Here is a 15626-nt window from a genome sequence, read left to right as displayed (position 1 = left end):
AACGCGAGAATGAAATACTGTACCTGTTGGTCAACATCTCTCCTGCGTTTGATTTCTAATTCTTCCAAACAAATGGTGACGTTCCCTAATCCCTTGGCTGAACAGTTTTCGTTTCTTTATCAAGGGAGAAACAATTTAAAGACAATGTCATCCTCTGATTCCATCATAAGATACACGTATGCACGTGAGCTTCAAATCAAGGATACTACAGACACTTACTTAAAACTTTGATAAATCGTCCATTTGTATGATAATGTATGGAAGAGTTTATAGTATGGACTCACTTAAAGAACCTGTTTCCTTGAGCGATGGCTCTTACGTTCGTTAACAAATGCCCGACGCTTTCGTTGTGAACTGGATATGACTTTGAGGATAGTATATGGCTGGTAATGACCTAGGTTAACAATGGATGCCGTAGTGGGATAGATGCCTTACTTATGGATCTGTCGTATGGTTTTGACATTGTAATCAAGTATACAGACTTGTCCTTTACCATCACGGAATCGCATTATTGGCATTACACAACTTTTTTGGACAACGTGTCTGATAGATTAAACTCAGAACATGAATTCAATTCATCATATCCTCGCGCTTGTTAGCTGAAGCATAAGGAGCTTATGATGTTTCTAAAAAAACTGTTCCGTGGTCTTCATCAAACCGTGCGCTACCCTTGAGTATATTGTTGTATATTCCTTTATCAACAGTTATATTCGCAAAAACTAATCAGTTCGGATTTGCCTTGTTCAGAGTAAGTTTTCTATCCAAGGGATTCGCCTTTTAAGTTTGAGACCTACCTGTATACTTATTCGTAGGGGAACAATGGATTTTGATTTTTTTTTTAATTTTCCTGAATCCACCAACCATGTTATCTTCATACAATGGCCAATGGATTTTTTTTTTCATAAAATAATATTTTATCGTCCGTTGTAAGTTAAAAGATCTAAGAACTACAAGGGAAATCAATACAATGCAGTATTCATGCTCAGATATTAAAAAAATATTTATTTTCATTTTTGTATGTCTCATTTTTTTATACAGACATCACATTTATGCCATACATTCTCACAAACGAAAAATAAAATGACATCCATTGATGTACATGTATATATGCACATCTATAGATTTATTCATTGTTTCCAATAAAAAAGATATTAAATATATTTCTCATTACATGTATATAGTTCAGGGATTTGTCGGAATATTCATTAAAATAGTAAATTAAACGATTTTTATTATTTGAAGCACAGCTGTACTGCGTGAACAAGTAACTTATAGATTTCTTTCTATCATTTGACACTAGTAGGAAATGATTGTCAATTGATCAGGTGAACATACCTGAGATTCAAAATTGAAAACAAAGATTCAAGATGTATAGTTGGTTCTGACAGAGTGCAATGGTATAAACGTTTGGTTTTCACATTGCGTCAATTGGGATAGTATCAAAGTTTGGTTTTCACATTGCGATGATGGGATAGTATCAAAGTTTGGGTTTCACATTGCGATGATGGGATAGTATCAAAGTTTGGGTTTCACATTGCGTTGATTGGTTGGTATCAAAGTTCGGTTTATGCATCGCGTCGATGCATACTAGGAATGTCATGTAAAAGAAAGTTCATCCTTCTCTCATAAAGGTTCTGGCCCTGGGCTGGCTTGAACTTGAGTTCCATGTAGTCCCTGGACGTAGTGCTGAAGGGCTTCCACGGCACCAAACTTCCACCATTCGGATTCCTAAACAACACAATATGAAAACCATAAATACATGTAAATGTATACTAACAACAACAGGATGTTTAGAATATGACAACAAACACACGTCTTATAACTTGATTCTGAGTTGTATTTGTTTTTAATAATTTCGGGATTTTTGATAACTATGAATAAAATCAAGGTATTGATTTAAACTCTTGGCTTAATTTGCTTTACCAAAGGTCGATGCTTACCCTGTTTTAGCAAAGTTTGTCCAGTACAACACTAAAACATCTGTGAATGCTCTGCCTTCCTCCGTGGCTAGAGATTTGTCATTTTGACTAGCTGGACCAAACAAATAAGGCAGTTCCATTGCGTGCCCAGCACCCATCCCATCCATCCAGGCTGGAAGTGGGAACATAAAGGTAAAATTGAGTTCCTGGCTGTACACGTAATGGTAGGTATTTGAAGACGTTCTTTCCTGAGCATGGAATTCAACGAGTTGCAATGCCGGAGCAACAAAACACGAATCCTCGTAGAGATAATTAATGTTCTTACTTTGTTGCAGTTGGTCCTCTGAGCTGTACTCCTTACAAATAGCGTCCGATAGGGACTCATCTCCATACATATCTCTGGCCACGGCTGGTCCTAAGACCTCACAAAGTACGGGCGTCGGCAACCCCTGTTTTATATCAAAGTTCATCTTTTCCTGATGTTCATGAAACATGTACACTGTAAGCGATCCTTCGTTACTAGTAGTTCCAGCTATCACATCTAAGGACCTGTAGAAAATCGACACCTCTGAATTGGGATCCTTAAGGCTTACAACTGGCTTCTCGAAAAACAATTCTGCATCCACTACCGGCCAAAGTACCGACTGTAATGAGAAATATCCAAAATACTCAACGTTCATAGTCTTGTTCATCTGTACCTCCAAAAGTTCTTCTGCTGTTTTCGTTTGGAAGCAGTCTGTTAGCACCTTGTTGTCAATGGTGGCATTAGGGTCTGGAATACATCCAAGTTCTTGAGCCACCGCCTTTGCTACTCTTAATGTGTCTCTGGAAAAAGCCATGAGACTGGTCACAGATCCACTCTGAGCAATGATGCGATGGAAGAGACCTTTGTTCATAGGAATGACGGCCAGCGTAGAAGCGGCAAAGCCTCCAGCAGACTCACCAAATACGGTCACTCTCTCCGGATCCCCGCCAAAAGCAGCAATGTTTCGGTTGACCCACTTTAAAGATTCTATCATATCCCAGATGGCAAAATTGCCCCGAATTACATCGTCTCCTGTACTAAGAAAACCAAATATGCCCAGACGATAGTTGATACTGACGACAATGACATCCTTAAGTGCAAGAAAGGAAGGATCATCAGCTGCGGCCTGCCCGATCAAAAACGACCCACCATGAATCATAACCATCACAGCTTTTTTCTCAGATGTAGATATGGCACGAGGTACGTACACGTTCAGTTGTAGACAGTCTTCTGACAGTTCCTGGTTCTCAAGTCCCTCCCACACGCCCTCTAAAAGTTCTTTGTACTGTATACATGACGGTCCAAATGCTGTACCGTCCAGGGTTTCTGTCCACGGTTCAATCGGCACTGGTTTCTTAAACCTTAACTCACCTATGGGAGGTTTTGCATAAGGAATGTTCCGGAATTGTATGACATCATGTCCCAGGGCTGGGACGACCACGCCTTTGATTGGTCCAGATGGAGTGTCAAGAATAGGAGAGGAATGGTCTGTGGCATGTACAGCTAAAAGTGACGTCACACATAAAGTCAGGAAACTAGTCATCTTGCCGAAAAACCTGAAAAGACCGAAAGAGACATAAAGTGTGATAATCATGTAATGTATTAACTCCTTACATAAAGTCTGTGCTGGTAACCTTCAAGCACACCTAAACGTACAATATTGTTTCGATTTGGCATACAATTATTGCCCAAACCCTTTTTGATATTGATATCCAAACACTAGACGGCTGTCTGGTCCAAAATCAGCTTGGTACATAAGGATACCTAAACAGGAATTTAGATTGAGGTTTCCGGTTAAGTCTCAAAATTGAACACAACTAGGACTTCATTGGAACCTATAGTCTACATATGATCTTGCTATTTTAGAAAACGGACTAGGTAAAAAAGCAATTTGAAATGTCGGTTTTAGAGCAGCGAAAGGCAAACATCTTATCAAACTATCTCAGACGGTCTTTGCGCCAGCAATCGTCAGCTGTTTTCTAATTCTAAGTATGTTTGATATTTTCTGTTATGCCATTTTCTATCCTTAACTGTCTGTTGCATTGTCATTCTTGTCAACAGTAAATGAAAATTGTAGCAATGTGTTCGAAAATTCAATTTTAGAACATGGAAATGAAAGTGACTTCTACTCTTAGAATACCGGTTGGTGGTATATCGGCCATTTTGCATTTCCAGAAAAGTTTTTTAGGGTAAAACATTGTGTGCAGTGGGATGGAAAATATATTTTTCTTTCCGAAATAGTCTGAATTACAATCATTGAAATTTGAGACAAATTGTTGTAGTACTTTAAGGGATTACAAAACTTTCTAAGTGTTTAAATAAAGCTAAATCGTTGCCTTTCTGCTATCTTGATCTTGTAATAAGCTAGAACAACCAGGAACCATGACAAATGTAGATGTTATAAAAAGTACTACATGTATGCATGAACTAACATGGAGAAATAGTGATAACATTTTTTTCAACATACAAAATGGCAAATGCACAGCTAGAAGAGAACCTACATATGTAAATTGAAAACAAGATCCTTCCGTGATTATCAAGAAATTGCTATAGCAAGCTTCAACTGTCAATGACCAAGATGGCCGCGTGCCACACATATATAACGATGATAATACGACTTATATTTTTATTTCACAGGTTTAAAGCTCTCGCAACAGCTCGGGTCATAATGAGGACGGGTGTCGAGGAGACACATATAGAAAAAAAAAAGATAGAAAAGAGGAGTGAAAGGAAAAGATTCAGATAAAATATTGTAATGAGGGTAGCGAATTTGTTTTGGTCTCTTCAATGTCCCTAGATTCTGCCTGGGCGTCTCGTTTATTAAACAAAAGACACCTAGACCGAGGACGTTGCCGACTAACACATAGTGCAGTTGTAAATGTAAATCCTACTAGCTCGTCACAATCATACATGCATAACGATAGGTATACTCACCGTCTGCTCCAATCCAGGCATATCTAGTTAGTTTTGCTCAATCAGCTCGTCTTGTACATATTCGGAACATGATATAAACAATAATATGCATACATACATGTATATAACGTGGGAAGTTTGTTATACAAAAATTTATATAAATTATTTTACTTACATGGTATGGTTTTATGTCCGCACTGTACTGTAGCTAGATTTAGGCGATCAGGGCTGTGGCGTTTACATTGTGGTATAAACCTTTGTATTACGTAATACAATCAAAACAACATGTGACCAGTACCCACACAAATCTAAATAAAGATCGGTGTGGATATATGGGATAGTGTAACTGTATGTGCCTTATAGGGAAATATCATACCAAGTAAATATATTGCAATTCGGATCAAAATTGTCATCAGCTGTAACGCAATTGAAATGTTTATTTTGACGTCAAAGTCACAATTAAGACAAAATGAAAAATGTTGACGTTTCAAAAAACCGTGGATTGACTGCAAAACAACACTTAGACTGAAGCGTCTTTTAGCTAAAAAATAAGCAAATTTGGTTCAAGGTCATTCTTTTTTTCAAAATATGAAAATATGTACTTTTCTTTGAAAATTGAAACTTCACTGTTTGATATCTTCAGATGCATAGTTACAGTACATATTGGTGTGAGACCATCAATTATCATCTATTGATGACGTCATAATATAATGGGGCGAAATCAATATCAGAAAATATTAATTTTTTAATAAGGTTTAAAATGTTTATGAGTTAAGATCATTTAGCCTCTCTTTGTATCCGATTAGTTTCTGATGAAAAGGTGTCAAATGGAAAGATTTGAGGAAAAAAAAAAGAAAAAAAAAAGTTTTTGGCTAGAGATTTGTCATTTTGACCTCCTGGACCAAACAAATAAGGCAATTCCATTCCTGTGTCTAGCACTCATCCATCCATCTAGATTGTTAGTGGGACGGAAAGATAAAATCGAGTTCCTGGCTGTACACGTCATGGTAAGTATTTGGAATTTTGCAAAGCCGGGGCAACAAAACACACAAAAAAACTCGTAAAGATAATTAATGTTCTTGCTTTGTTGCAGTTCATCGTCTGAGCTGTATTCCTCGCTTGATAGGGAGCCATCTCCATACATATATCTGGCCACGGCTGGTCCTAAGACCTCACAAAGTACGGGCGTCGGCAACCCCTGTTCTATATCAAACCCCATTTTTCCCTGATGTTCATGAAACATGTACACTATAAGCGATCCTAATTCGTTACTAGTAGTTCCAGCTATCACATCTAAAGACCCGGGGAAAACCGACACCTCTGAATTGGGATCCTTAAGGCTTACAACTGGCTCTTCGATGAACAATTCATCATCCACTACCGGCCAAAGTACCGACTTCAATGAGAAATATTTAAAATATCGAAAGTATCAAAATACTCGACGTTCGAGTCAAGATTCATCTGTACCAAAAGTTCTTCTGCTGTTTTCGTTTGGAAGCACTTTATTAGCAAAGTATTGCCAATGGTAGCATCAGGGTCACATTCACGGTTTTGAGCCACTGCCTTGCTATTCATGATGGGTCTCTGATAAAAGCCATGATACTTATCACAGACCACTCTGAGCAATAATTCGATGTAAGAGACCTTTGTTACTAGCAATGACGTCCAGTTCCCTTAAGAAATAAACTTGTAAGACCGCCGAAAATGTTACGTTAGTTAGGTAAACTAAGAACAATAACTCTGTAAATAAAGGAGCGTGGGTTCTGAAACTCTATAAGTAAAATCATGTAACCTATTTCATGAAATTCCCTTGAGTAATATATGTATGTACTGGCCAAATCATACATCCCCTCCAAACTCTGTTTGCAAGGGAACAATAAGTGATTTTGTAGCTTGGAAGTGCCTTCTGTGATCATCTTGGCCTGCCATCTTGAAAAGACAATTCCCCAACAGGTATATGTACATGACAGTGGTGTTGTGTGTTCCCATGATACTTTCGTTACCCGGTATGTCTTTAACATTGCAGAGGCTGGAAATGTAGTGTGTCATCACCAACAAGAGGCCCAGAGGGCCTGTATCGCTCACATAGTTTCATGAGATATGAAACAAGAATGATGCTTAAGTATATTTGTTGCTGGTATTGCTATGTCAATATATATCATAAGCATTTTATATGGGTACATGTACATTGGTTTTATTTCAATACTAAAAATGCCAAAAAGTGCATTAATCCATGAAATTGACTTTTGGCGCGAACCTATAGGGATGCTACCACACAAATGTGCCCTCTGCCCCCTTGGGGGTCAGCTCCTTCCTTTATGCAATTTTGAATCCCTACCCCAATAGGTTGCTACCAGTGAAACCATTGCTAAGTTTCAGAAAATAAGTTGTTTCAATCAATTTAGCCAAATTGACCCCTTTTGGCCCCACCACTCAGCCCCCTGGCCGCCCGGGTCAACCCCAACATTTTTACAAATTTGAATCCCCACCCCATAACCATGCTACCATACAAATGTGAGTAATATCCATTGCTTAGTTTCAGAGAAGTTGTTTAAACAAATTGACCAATTTTGGCCCCGCCCCTCAGGCCCCTGGGGGGTCAGCCCCACCATTTGTACAATTTTGAATCCTCACCCCATAGGGATGCTATCAGTAAAATATGAGCGATATCCATTGCTTAGTTTCAGAGGAGAAGTCGTTTATATTAATTCTGCAAACTGACCCCTTTTGGCCCCGCCCCTCAGCCCCCAGGAGGGTCGGCCCCGTCATTTGTACAATTTCAAATTCTTACCCCAAGGTGATGCTACCAGTAAAATATTAGAGATATCCATTGCTTGGTTCAGGAGAAGTCAATTATATGAATATAGCCTGATTGACCACATTTGGCCCCGCCCCTCAGGCCCCTGGGGAGTCAGCCCCATCATTTGTAAAATTTTGAATCCCCAACCCAAAGTGATGCTACCAGACAAATATGAGCGATAGCCATTACTCAGTTTCAGAGAAGAAATCGTTTATATCAATATAGCCACATTGACCACATTCGGCCCCGCCCCTCAGGCCCCTGGGGGGTCAGCCCAATCATTTGAACACTTTTGAATCCCCACCCAATAATGTTGCTACCAGGCAAATATGAGCGATAGCCATTATTTGGTTTCAGAGAAGTCGTTTATATGAATAAAGCCAGATTGACCACATTCGGCCCCGCCCCACAGGCACCTGGGGGTCAGCCCCATCATTTGTACAATTTTGAATCCCCACCCCATAGTGATGCTACCAGGCAAATATGAGCGTTAGCCATTGCTTGGTTTCAGAGAAGAAGTCGTTTATATCAATAGCTCCAAATTGACCCCTTTTGGCCCCGCCCCAGAGGCCCCCAGGGGGTCAGCCCCATGATTTGTACAATTTTGAATCCCCACCCCATAGTGATGCTACCAGGCAAATATGAGCGACAGCCTTTGTTCGGTTTCAGAGAAGTTGTTTATATCAATAAAGCCGGATTGACCACATTCGGCCCCGCCCTTCAGGCCCCTGGGGGGTGGGGGGGGGCAGCCCAGGGGGGGGGGCAGCCCCATCATTTGTACAATTTTGAATCCCCACCCCATAGTGATACTACCAGGCAAATATGAGCGATAGCCATTGCTTGGTTTCAGGAAGAAGTCGTTTATATCAATAGCGCCAAATTGACCCCTTTTGGCCCCGCCCCAGAGGCCCCCAGGGGGTCAGCCCCATCATTTGTACAATTTTGAGTCCCCTACCCATAGGGATGCTTCTGACCAAATTTGTTTAAATTCCGATCAACGGTTATGAAGAAGAAGTCAAATAAGTCAATTGTTGACGGACGGACGACAGACGGACGGACGAAGGACGCCACGGTATGGCATAAGCTCACCTTGGTCCTTCGGACCAGGTGAGCTAATAAAAACTAGAACTTAACATTATCGTGTTACTGGTATATATGTGCCCCTCCTGAAGAGTACCAAATATATGGCTAATACAGTGGTGATTTGTATGCAAACTTTTATGAAAATTGATCCAGCACTTTTGGAGGTATAGTCTTTAGAAATAGAAGTTCCCCCAACAAGTGATAGCTGTTTACCCTGCTTATCTAGAATACACTCGACTGCCTGATTGATGACTTATTGAAGCAATGTATCAAAGTCTTAGATAAAACAATTCTTGATATGATTACTGATCACCTTCTTTGACTAGTACATGTCATAACATGTGTAAATAAAAACAAATGGTATCCATTATTAAAATCACATCCTATATTAGCAGCAAGTGAATAAATTTACATCAATCTATTCAGTTTCACAGTCAAACTTTGATTTGAAGACAATGTTTGTTCGTTGTAAAAAACTACTGAAAAAGTACCAGATTTATCTTATTTAACTCCCTTCTTCCTGGAAAGAAAATTAACCATTTAATATATATATATAATTTTTATATATCAATATTTTTTTTGATTCTTTTTTTCATTTACCTGAATCCACCAACCATGTTATCTTCATACAATGGAGTTTTTTTCACAAAATAATATTTTATCGTCCTTAGTAAGTTAATAGATCTAAAAACTACAAAGGAAATCAATACAAGACAGTATTCACGCTCAGATATTAAAAAAAAAAAATTATTTTCATTTTTATATGTCTCAAGTTTTTATACGGACATCACATTTATGCCATACATTCTCACAAACGAAAAGTAAAGTGACACCCATTGATGTATATATTTTGTTTTAAGAATCAAAGCACTCATTTTGTTCTACCAATACACTGTCCACATATATACGATACTAAATGCTGTACTCATCAATGCACATCTATAGATTTATTCATTGTTTCCAATAAAAAAGATATTAAATATATTTCTCATTACATGTATATAGTTCAGGGATTTGTCGGAATATTCATTTTTATTATTTGAAGCACAGCTGTACTGCGTGAACAAGTAACTTATAGATTTCTTTCTATCATTTGACACTAGTAGGAAATGATTGTCAATTGATCAGGTGAACATACCTGAGATTCAAAATTGAAAACAAAGATTCAAGATGTATAGTTGGTTCTGACAGAGTGCAATGGTATAAACGTTTGGTTTTCACATTGCGTCAATTGGGATAGTATCAAAGTTTGGTTTTCACATTGCGATGATGGGATAGTATCAAAGTTTGGGTTTCACATTGCGATGATGGGATAGTATCAAAGTTTGGGTTTCACATTGCGTTGATTGGTTGGTATCAAAGTTCGGTTTATGCATCGCGTCGATGCATACTAGGAATGTCATGTAAAAGAAAGTTCATCCTTCTCTCATAAAGGTTCTGGCCCTGGGCTGGCTTGAACTTGAGTTCCATGTAGTCCCTGGACGTAGTGCTGAAGGGCTTCCACGGCACCAAACTTCCACCATTCGGATTCCTAAACAACACAATATGAAAACCATAAATACATGTAAATGTATACTAACAACAACAGGATGTTTAGAATATGACAACAAACAAACGTCTTATAACTTGATTCTGAGTTGTATTTGTTTTTAATAATTTCGGGATTTTTGATAACTATGAATAAAATCAAGGTATTAATTTAAACTCTTGGCTTAATTTGCTTTACCAAAGGTCGATGCTTACCCTGTTTTAGCAAAGTTTGTCCAGTACAACACTAAAACATCTGTGAATGCTCTGCCTTCCTCCGTGGCTAGAGATTTGTCATTTTGACTAGCTGGACCAAACAAATAAGGCAGTTCCATTGCGTGCCCAGCACCCATCCCATCCATCCAGGCTGGAAGTGGGAACATAAAGGTAAAATTGAGTTCCTGGCTGTACACGTAATGGTAGGTATTTGAAGACGTTCTTTCCTGAGCATGGAATTCAACGAGTTGCAATGCCGGAGCAACAAAACACGAATCCTCGTAGAGATAATTAATGTTCTTACTTTGTTGCAGTTGGTCCTCTGAGCTGTACTCCTTACAAATAGCGTCCGATAGGGACTCATCTCCATACATATCTCTGGCCACGGCTGGTCCTAAGACCTCACAAAGTACGGGCGTCGGCAACCCCTGTTTTATATCAAAGTTCATCTTTTCCTGATGTTCATGAAACATGTACACTGTAAGCGATCCTTCGTTACTAGTAGTTCCAGCTATCACATCTAAGGACCTGTAGAAAATCGACACCTCTGAATTGGGATCCTTAAGGCTTACAACTGGCTTCTCGAAAAACAATTCTGCATCCACTACCGGCCAAAGTACCGACTGTAATGAGAAATATCCAAAATACTCAACGTTCATAGTCTTGTTCATCTGTACCTCCAAAAGTTCTTCTGTTGTTTTCGTTTGGAAGCAGTCTGTTAGCACCTTGTTGTCAATGGTGGCATTAGGGTCTGGAATACATTCAAGTTCTTGAGCCACCGCCTTTGCTACTCTTAATGGGTCTCTGGAAAAAGCCATGAGACTGGTCACAGATCCACTCTGAGCAATGATGCGATGGAAGAGACCTTTGTTCATAGGAATGACGGCCAGCGTAGAAGCGGCAAAGCCTCCAGCAGACTCACCAAATACGGTCACTCTCTCCGGATCCCCGCCAAAAGCAGCAATGTTTCGGTTGACCCACTTTAAAGATTCTATCATATCCCAGATGGCAAAATTGCCCCGAATGACATCGTCTCCTGTACTAAGAAAACCAAATATGCCCAGACGATAGTTGATACTGACGACAATGACATCCTTAAGTGCAAGAAAGGAAGGATCATCAGCTGCGGCCTGCCCGATCAAAAACGACCCACCATGAATCATAACCATCACAGCTTTTTTCTCAGATGTAGATATGGCACGAGGTACGTACACGTTCAGTTGTAGACAGTCTTCTGACAGTTCCTGGTTCTCAAGTCCCTCCCACACGCCCTCTAAAAGTTCTTTGTACTGTATACATGACGGTCCAAATGCTGTACCGTCCAGGGTTTCTGTCCACGGTTCAATCGGCACTGGTTTCCTAAACCTTAACTCACCTATGGGAGGTTTTGCATAAGGAATGTTCCGGAATTGTATGACATCATGTCCCAGGGCTGGGACGACCACGCCTTTGATTGGTCCAGATGGAGTGTCAAGAATAGGAGAGGAATGGTCTGTGGCATGTACAGCTAAAAGTGACGTCACACATAAAGTCAGGAAACTAGTCATCTTGCCGAAAAACCTGAAAAGACCGAAAGAGACATAAAGTGTGATAATCATGTAATGTATTAACTCCTTACATAAAGTCTGTGCTGGTAACCTTCAAGCACACCTAAACGTACAATATTGTTTAGATATGGCATACAATTATTGCCCAAACCCTTTTTGATATTGATATCCAAACACTAGACGGCTGTCTGGTCCAAAATCAGCTTGGTACATAAGAATACCTAAACAGGAATTTACATTGAGGTTTCCGGTTAAGTCTCAAAATTGAACACAACTAGGACTTCATTGGAACCTATAGTCTACATATGTTTGATATTTTCTGTTATGCCATTTTCTATCCTTAACTGTCTGTTGCATTGTGTTGCATTGTAGCAATGTGTTCGAAAATTCAATTTTAGAACATGGAAATGAAAGTGACTTCTACTCTTAGAATACCGGTTGGTGGTATATCGGCCATTTTGCAATTCCAGAAAAGTTTTTTAGGGTAAAACATAGTGTGCAGTGGGATGGAAAATATATTTTTCTTTCCGAAATAGTCTGAATTACAATCATTGAAATTTGAGACAAATTGTTGTAGTACTTTAAGGGATTACAAAACTTTTTAAGTGTTTAAATAAAGCTAAATCGTTGCCTTTCGGCTATCCTGATCTTGTAATAAGCTAAAACAACCAGGAACCATGACAAATGTAGATGTTATAAAAGGTACTACATGTATGCATGAACTTACATGGAGAAATATACAGAACATACAAAATGGCCATTTTCTTTTCCAATCAGTCTGAATATTGAAAATGCACAGCTAGAAGAGAACCTACATATGTAAATTGAAAACAAGATCCTTCCGTAATTATCAAGAAATTGCTATAGCAAGCTTCAACTGTCAATGACCAAGATGGCCGCGTGCCACACATACAAAACGATGATAATACGACTTATATTTTTATTTCACAGGTTTAAAGCTCTCGCAACAGCTCGGGTCATAATGAGGACGGGTGTCGAGGAGACACATATAGAAAAAAAAAAACAAACAAAGATAGAAGAGAGGAGTGAAAGGAAAAGATTCAGATAAAATATTGTAATGAGGGTAGCGAATTTGTTTTGGTCTCTTCAATGTCCCTAGATTCTGCCTGGGCGTCTCGTTTACTAAACAAAAGACACCTAGACCGAGGACGTTGCCGACTAACACATAGTGCAGTTGTAAAGGTAAATCCTACCACTAGCTCGTCACAATCATACATGCATAACGATAGGTATACTCACCGTCTGTTCCAATCCAGGCATATCTAGTTAGTTTTGCTCATTCAGCTCGTCTTGTACATATTCGGAACATGATATAAACAATAATATGCATACATACATGTATATAACGTGGGAAGTTTGTTATATAAAATTTTATATAAATTATTTTACTTACATGGTATGGTTTTATGTCCGCACTGTACTGTAGCTAGATTTAGGCGATCAGGGCTGTGGCGTTTACATTGTGGTATAAACCTTTGTATTACGTAATACAATCAAAACAACATGTGACCAGTACCCACATAAATCTAAATAAAGATCGGTGTGGATATATGGGATAGTGTAACTGTATGTGCCTTATAGGGAAATATCATACCAAGTAAATATATTGCAATTCGGATCAAAATTGTCATCAGCTGTAACGCAATTGAAATGTTTATTTTGACGTCAAAGTCACAATTAAGACAAAATGAAAAATGTTGACGTTTCAAAACAACACTTAGATTGAAGCGTCTTTTAGCTAAAAAATAAGCAAATTTGGTTCAAGGTCATTCTTTTTTTTCAAAATATGAAAATATGTACTTTTCTTTGAAAATTGAAACTTCACTGTTTGATATCTTCAGATGCATAGTTACAGTTCATATTGGTGTGACATCATCAATTTTCATCTATTGATGATGTCATAATATAATGGGGCGAAATCAATATCAGAAAATATTAATTTTTTAATAAGGTTTAAAATGTTTATGAGTTAAGATCATTTAGCCTCTCTTTGTATCCGATTAGTTTCTGATGAAAAGGTGTCAAATGGAAAGATTTGAGAAAAAAGAAAAAAGAAAAAAAGAGTTTTTGGCTAGAGATTTGTCATTTTGACCTCCTGGACCAAACAAATAAGGCAATTCCATTCCTGTGTCTAGCACTCATCCATCCATCTAGATTGTTAGTGGGACGGAAAGATAAAATCGAGTTCCTGGCTGTACACGTAATGGTAAGTATTTGGAATTTTGCAAAGCCGGGGCAACAAAACACAAAAAAAAACTCGTAAAGATAATTAATGTTCTTGCTTTGTTGCAGTTCATCGTCTGAGCTGTATTCCTCGCAGGTAGCGCTTGATAGGGAGCCATCTCCATACATATATCTGGCCACGGCTGGTCCTAAGACCTCACAAAGTACGGGCGTCGGCAACCCCTGTTCTATATCAAACCCCATTTTTCCCTGATTTTCATGAAACATGTACACTATAAGCGATCCTAATTCGTTACTAGTAGTTCCAGCTATCACATCTAAAGACCCGGGGAAAACCGACACTTCTGAATTGGGATCCTCAAGGCTTACAACTGGCTCTTCGATGAACAATTCATCATCCACTACCGGCCAAAGTACCGACTTCAATGAGAAGTATCTAAATTATCCAAAGTATCAAAATACTCGACGTTCGAGTCAAGATTCATCTGTACCAAAAGTTCTTCTGCTGTTTTCGTTTGGAAGCACTTTATTAGCAAAGTATTGCCAATGGTAGCATCAGGGTCACATTCACGGTTTTGAGCCACTGCCTTGCTATTCATGATGGGTCTCTGATAAAAGCCATGAGACTTATCAGACCACTCTGAGCAATGATTCTATGTAAGAGACCTTTGTTACTAGGAATGACGGCCAGTTCCCTTTAGAGATAAACTTGTAAGACCGCCGAAAATGTTATGTTAGTTAGGTAAACTAAGAACAATAACTCTGTAAATAAAGGAGCGTGGGTTCTGAAACTCGATAAGTAAATTCATGTAACCTATTTCATGAAATTCCCTTGAATAATATATGTATGTACTGGCCAAATCATACATCCCCTCCAAACTCTGTTTGCAAGGGAACAATAAGTGATTTTGTAGCTTGGAAGTGCCTTCTGTGATCATCTTGGCCTGCCATCTTGAAAAGACAATTCCCCAACAGGTATATGTACATGACAGTGGTGTTGTGTGTTCCCATGATACTTTCGTTACCCGGTATGTCTTTAACATTGCAGAGGCTGGAAATGTAGTGTGTCATCACCAACAAGAGGCCCAGAGGGCCTGTATCGCTCACATAGTTTCATGAGATATGAAACAAGAATGATGCTTAAGTATATTTGTTGCTGGTATTGCTATGTCAATATATATCATAAGCATTTTATATGGGTACATGTACATTGGTTTTATTTCAATACTAAAAATGCCAAAAAAGTGCATTAATCCATGAAATTGACTTTTGGCGCGAACCTATAGGGATGCTACCACACAAATGTGCCCTCTGCCCCCTTGGGGGTCAGCTCCTTCCTTTATGCAATTTTGAATCCCTACCCCAATAGGATGCTACCAGTGAAATCATTG

The 15626-nt window shown here is 38.8% G+C and overlaps 2 protein-coding genes across 2 annotated transcripts; both read right to left on the bottom strand.

Annotated features, from left to right (window-relative positions):
* Positions 1-1099: 1099 nt before the first annotated feature.
* Positions 1100-5112, bottom strand: LOC117336748 (fatty acyl-CoA hydrolase precursor, medium chain-like). The gene is made up of 3 exons (XM_033897372.1): positions 5033-5112; positions 1941-3500; positions 1100-1728 (listed from the first exon to the last, which is right to left on the bottom strand). Coding segments are annotated over exons 1-3 (1725 nt in total). The 5' UTR covers positions 5035-5112; the 3' UTR covers positions 1100-1565.
* Positions 5113-9459: 4347 nt separating this feature from the next.
* Positions 9460-13524, bottom strand: LOC117336739 (fatty acyl-CoA hydrolase precursor, medium chain-like). The gene is made up of 3 exons (XM_033897361.1): positions 13445-13524; positions 10484-12043; positions 9460-10271 (listed from the first exon to the last, which is right to left on the bottom strand). Coding segments are annotated over exons 1-3 (1725 nt in total). The 5' UTR covers positions 13447-13524; the 3' UTR covers positions 9460-10108.
* Positions 13525-15626: the final 2102 nt, after the last annotated feature.

Source organism: Pecten maximus, chromosome 1 (assembly GCF_902652985.1).
Source record: "Pecten maximus chromosome 1, xPecMax1.1, whole genome shotgun sequence".
NCBI lineage: Eukaryota > Metazoa > Mollusca > Bivalvia > Pectinida > Pectinidae > Pecten > Pecten maximus.
This window is presented reverse-complemented; position numbering and strand designations above follow the sequence as displayed.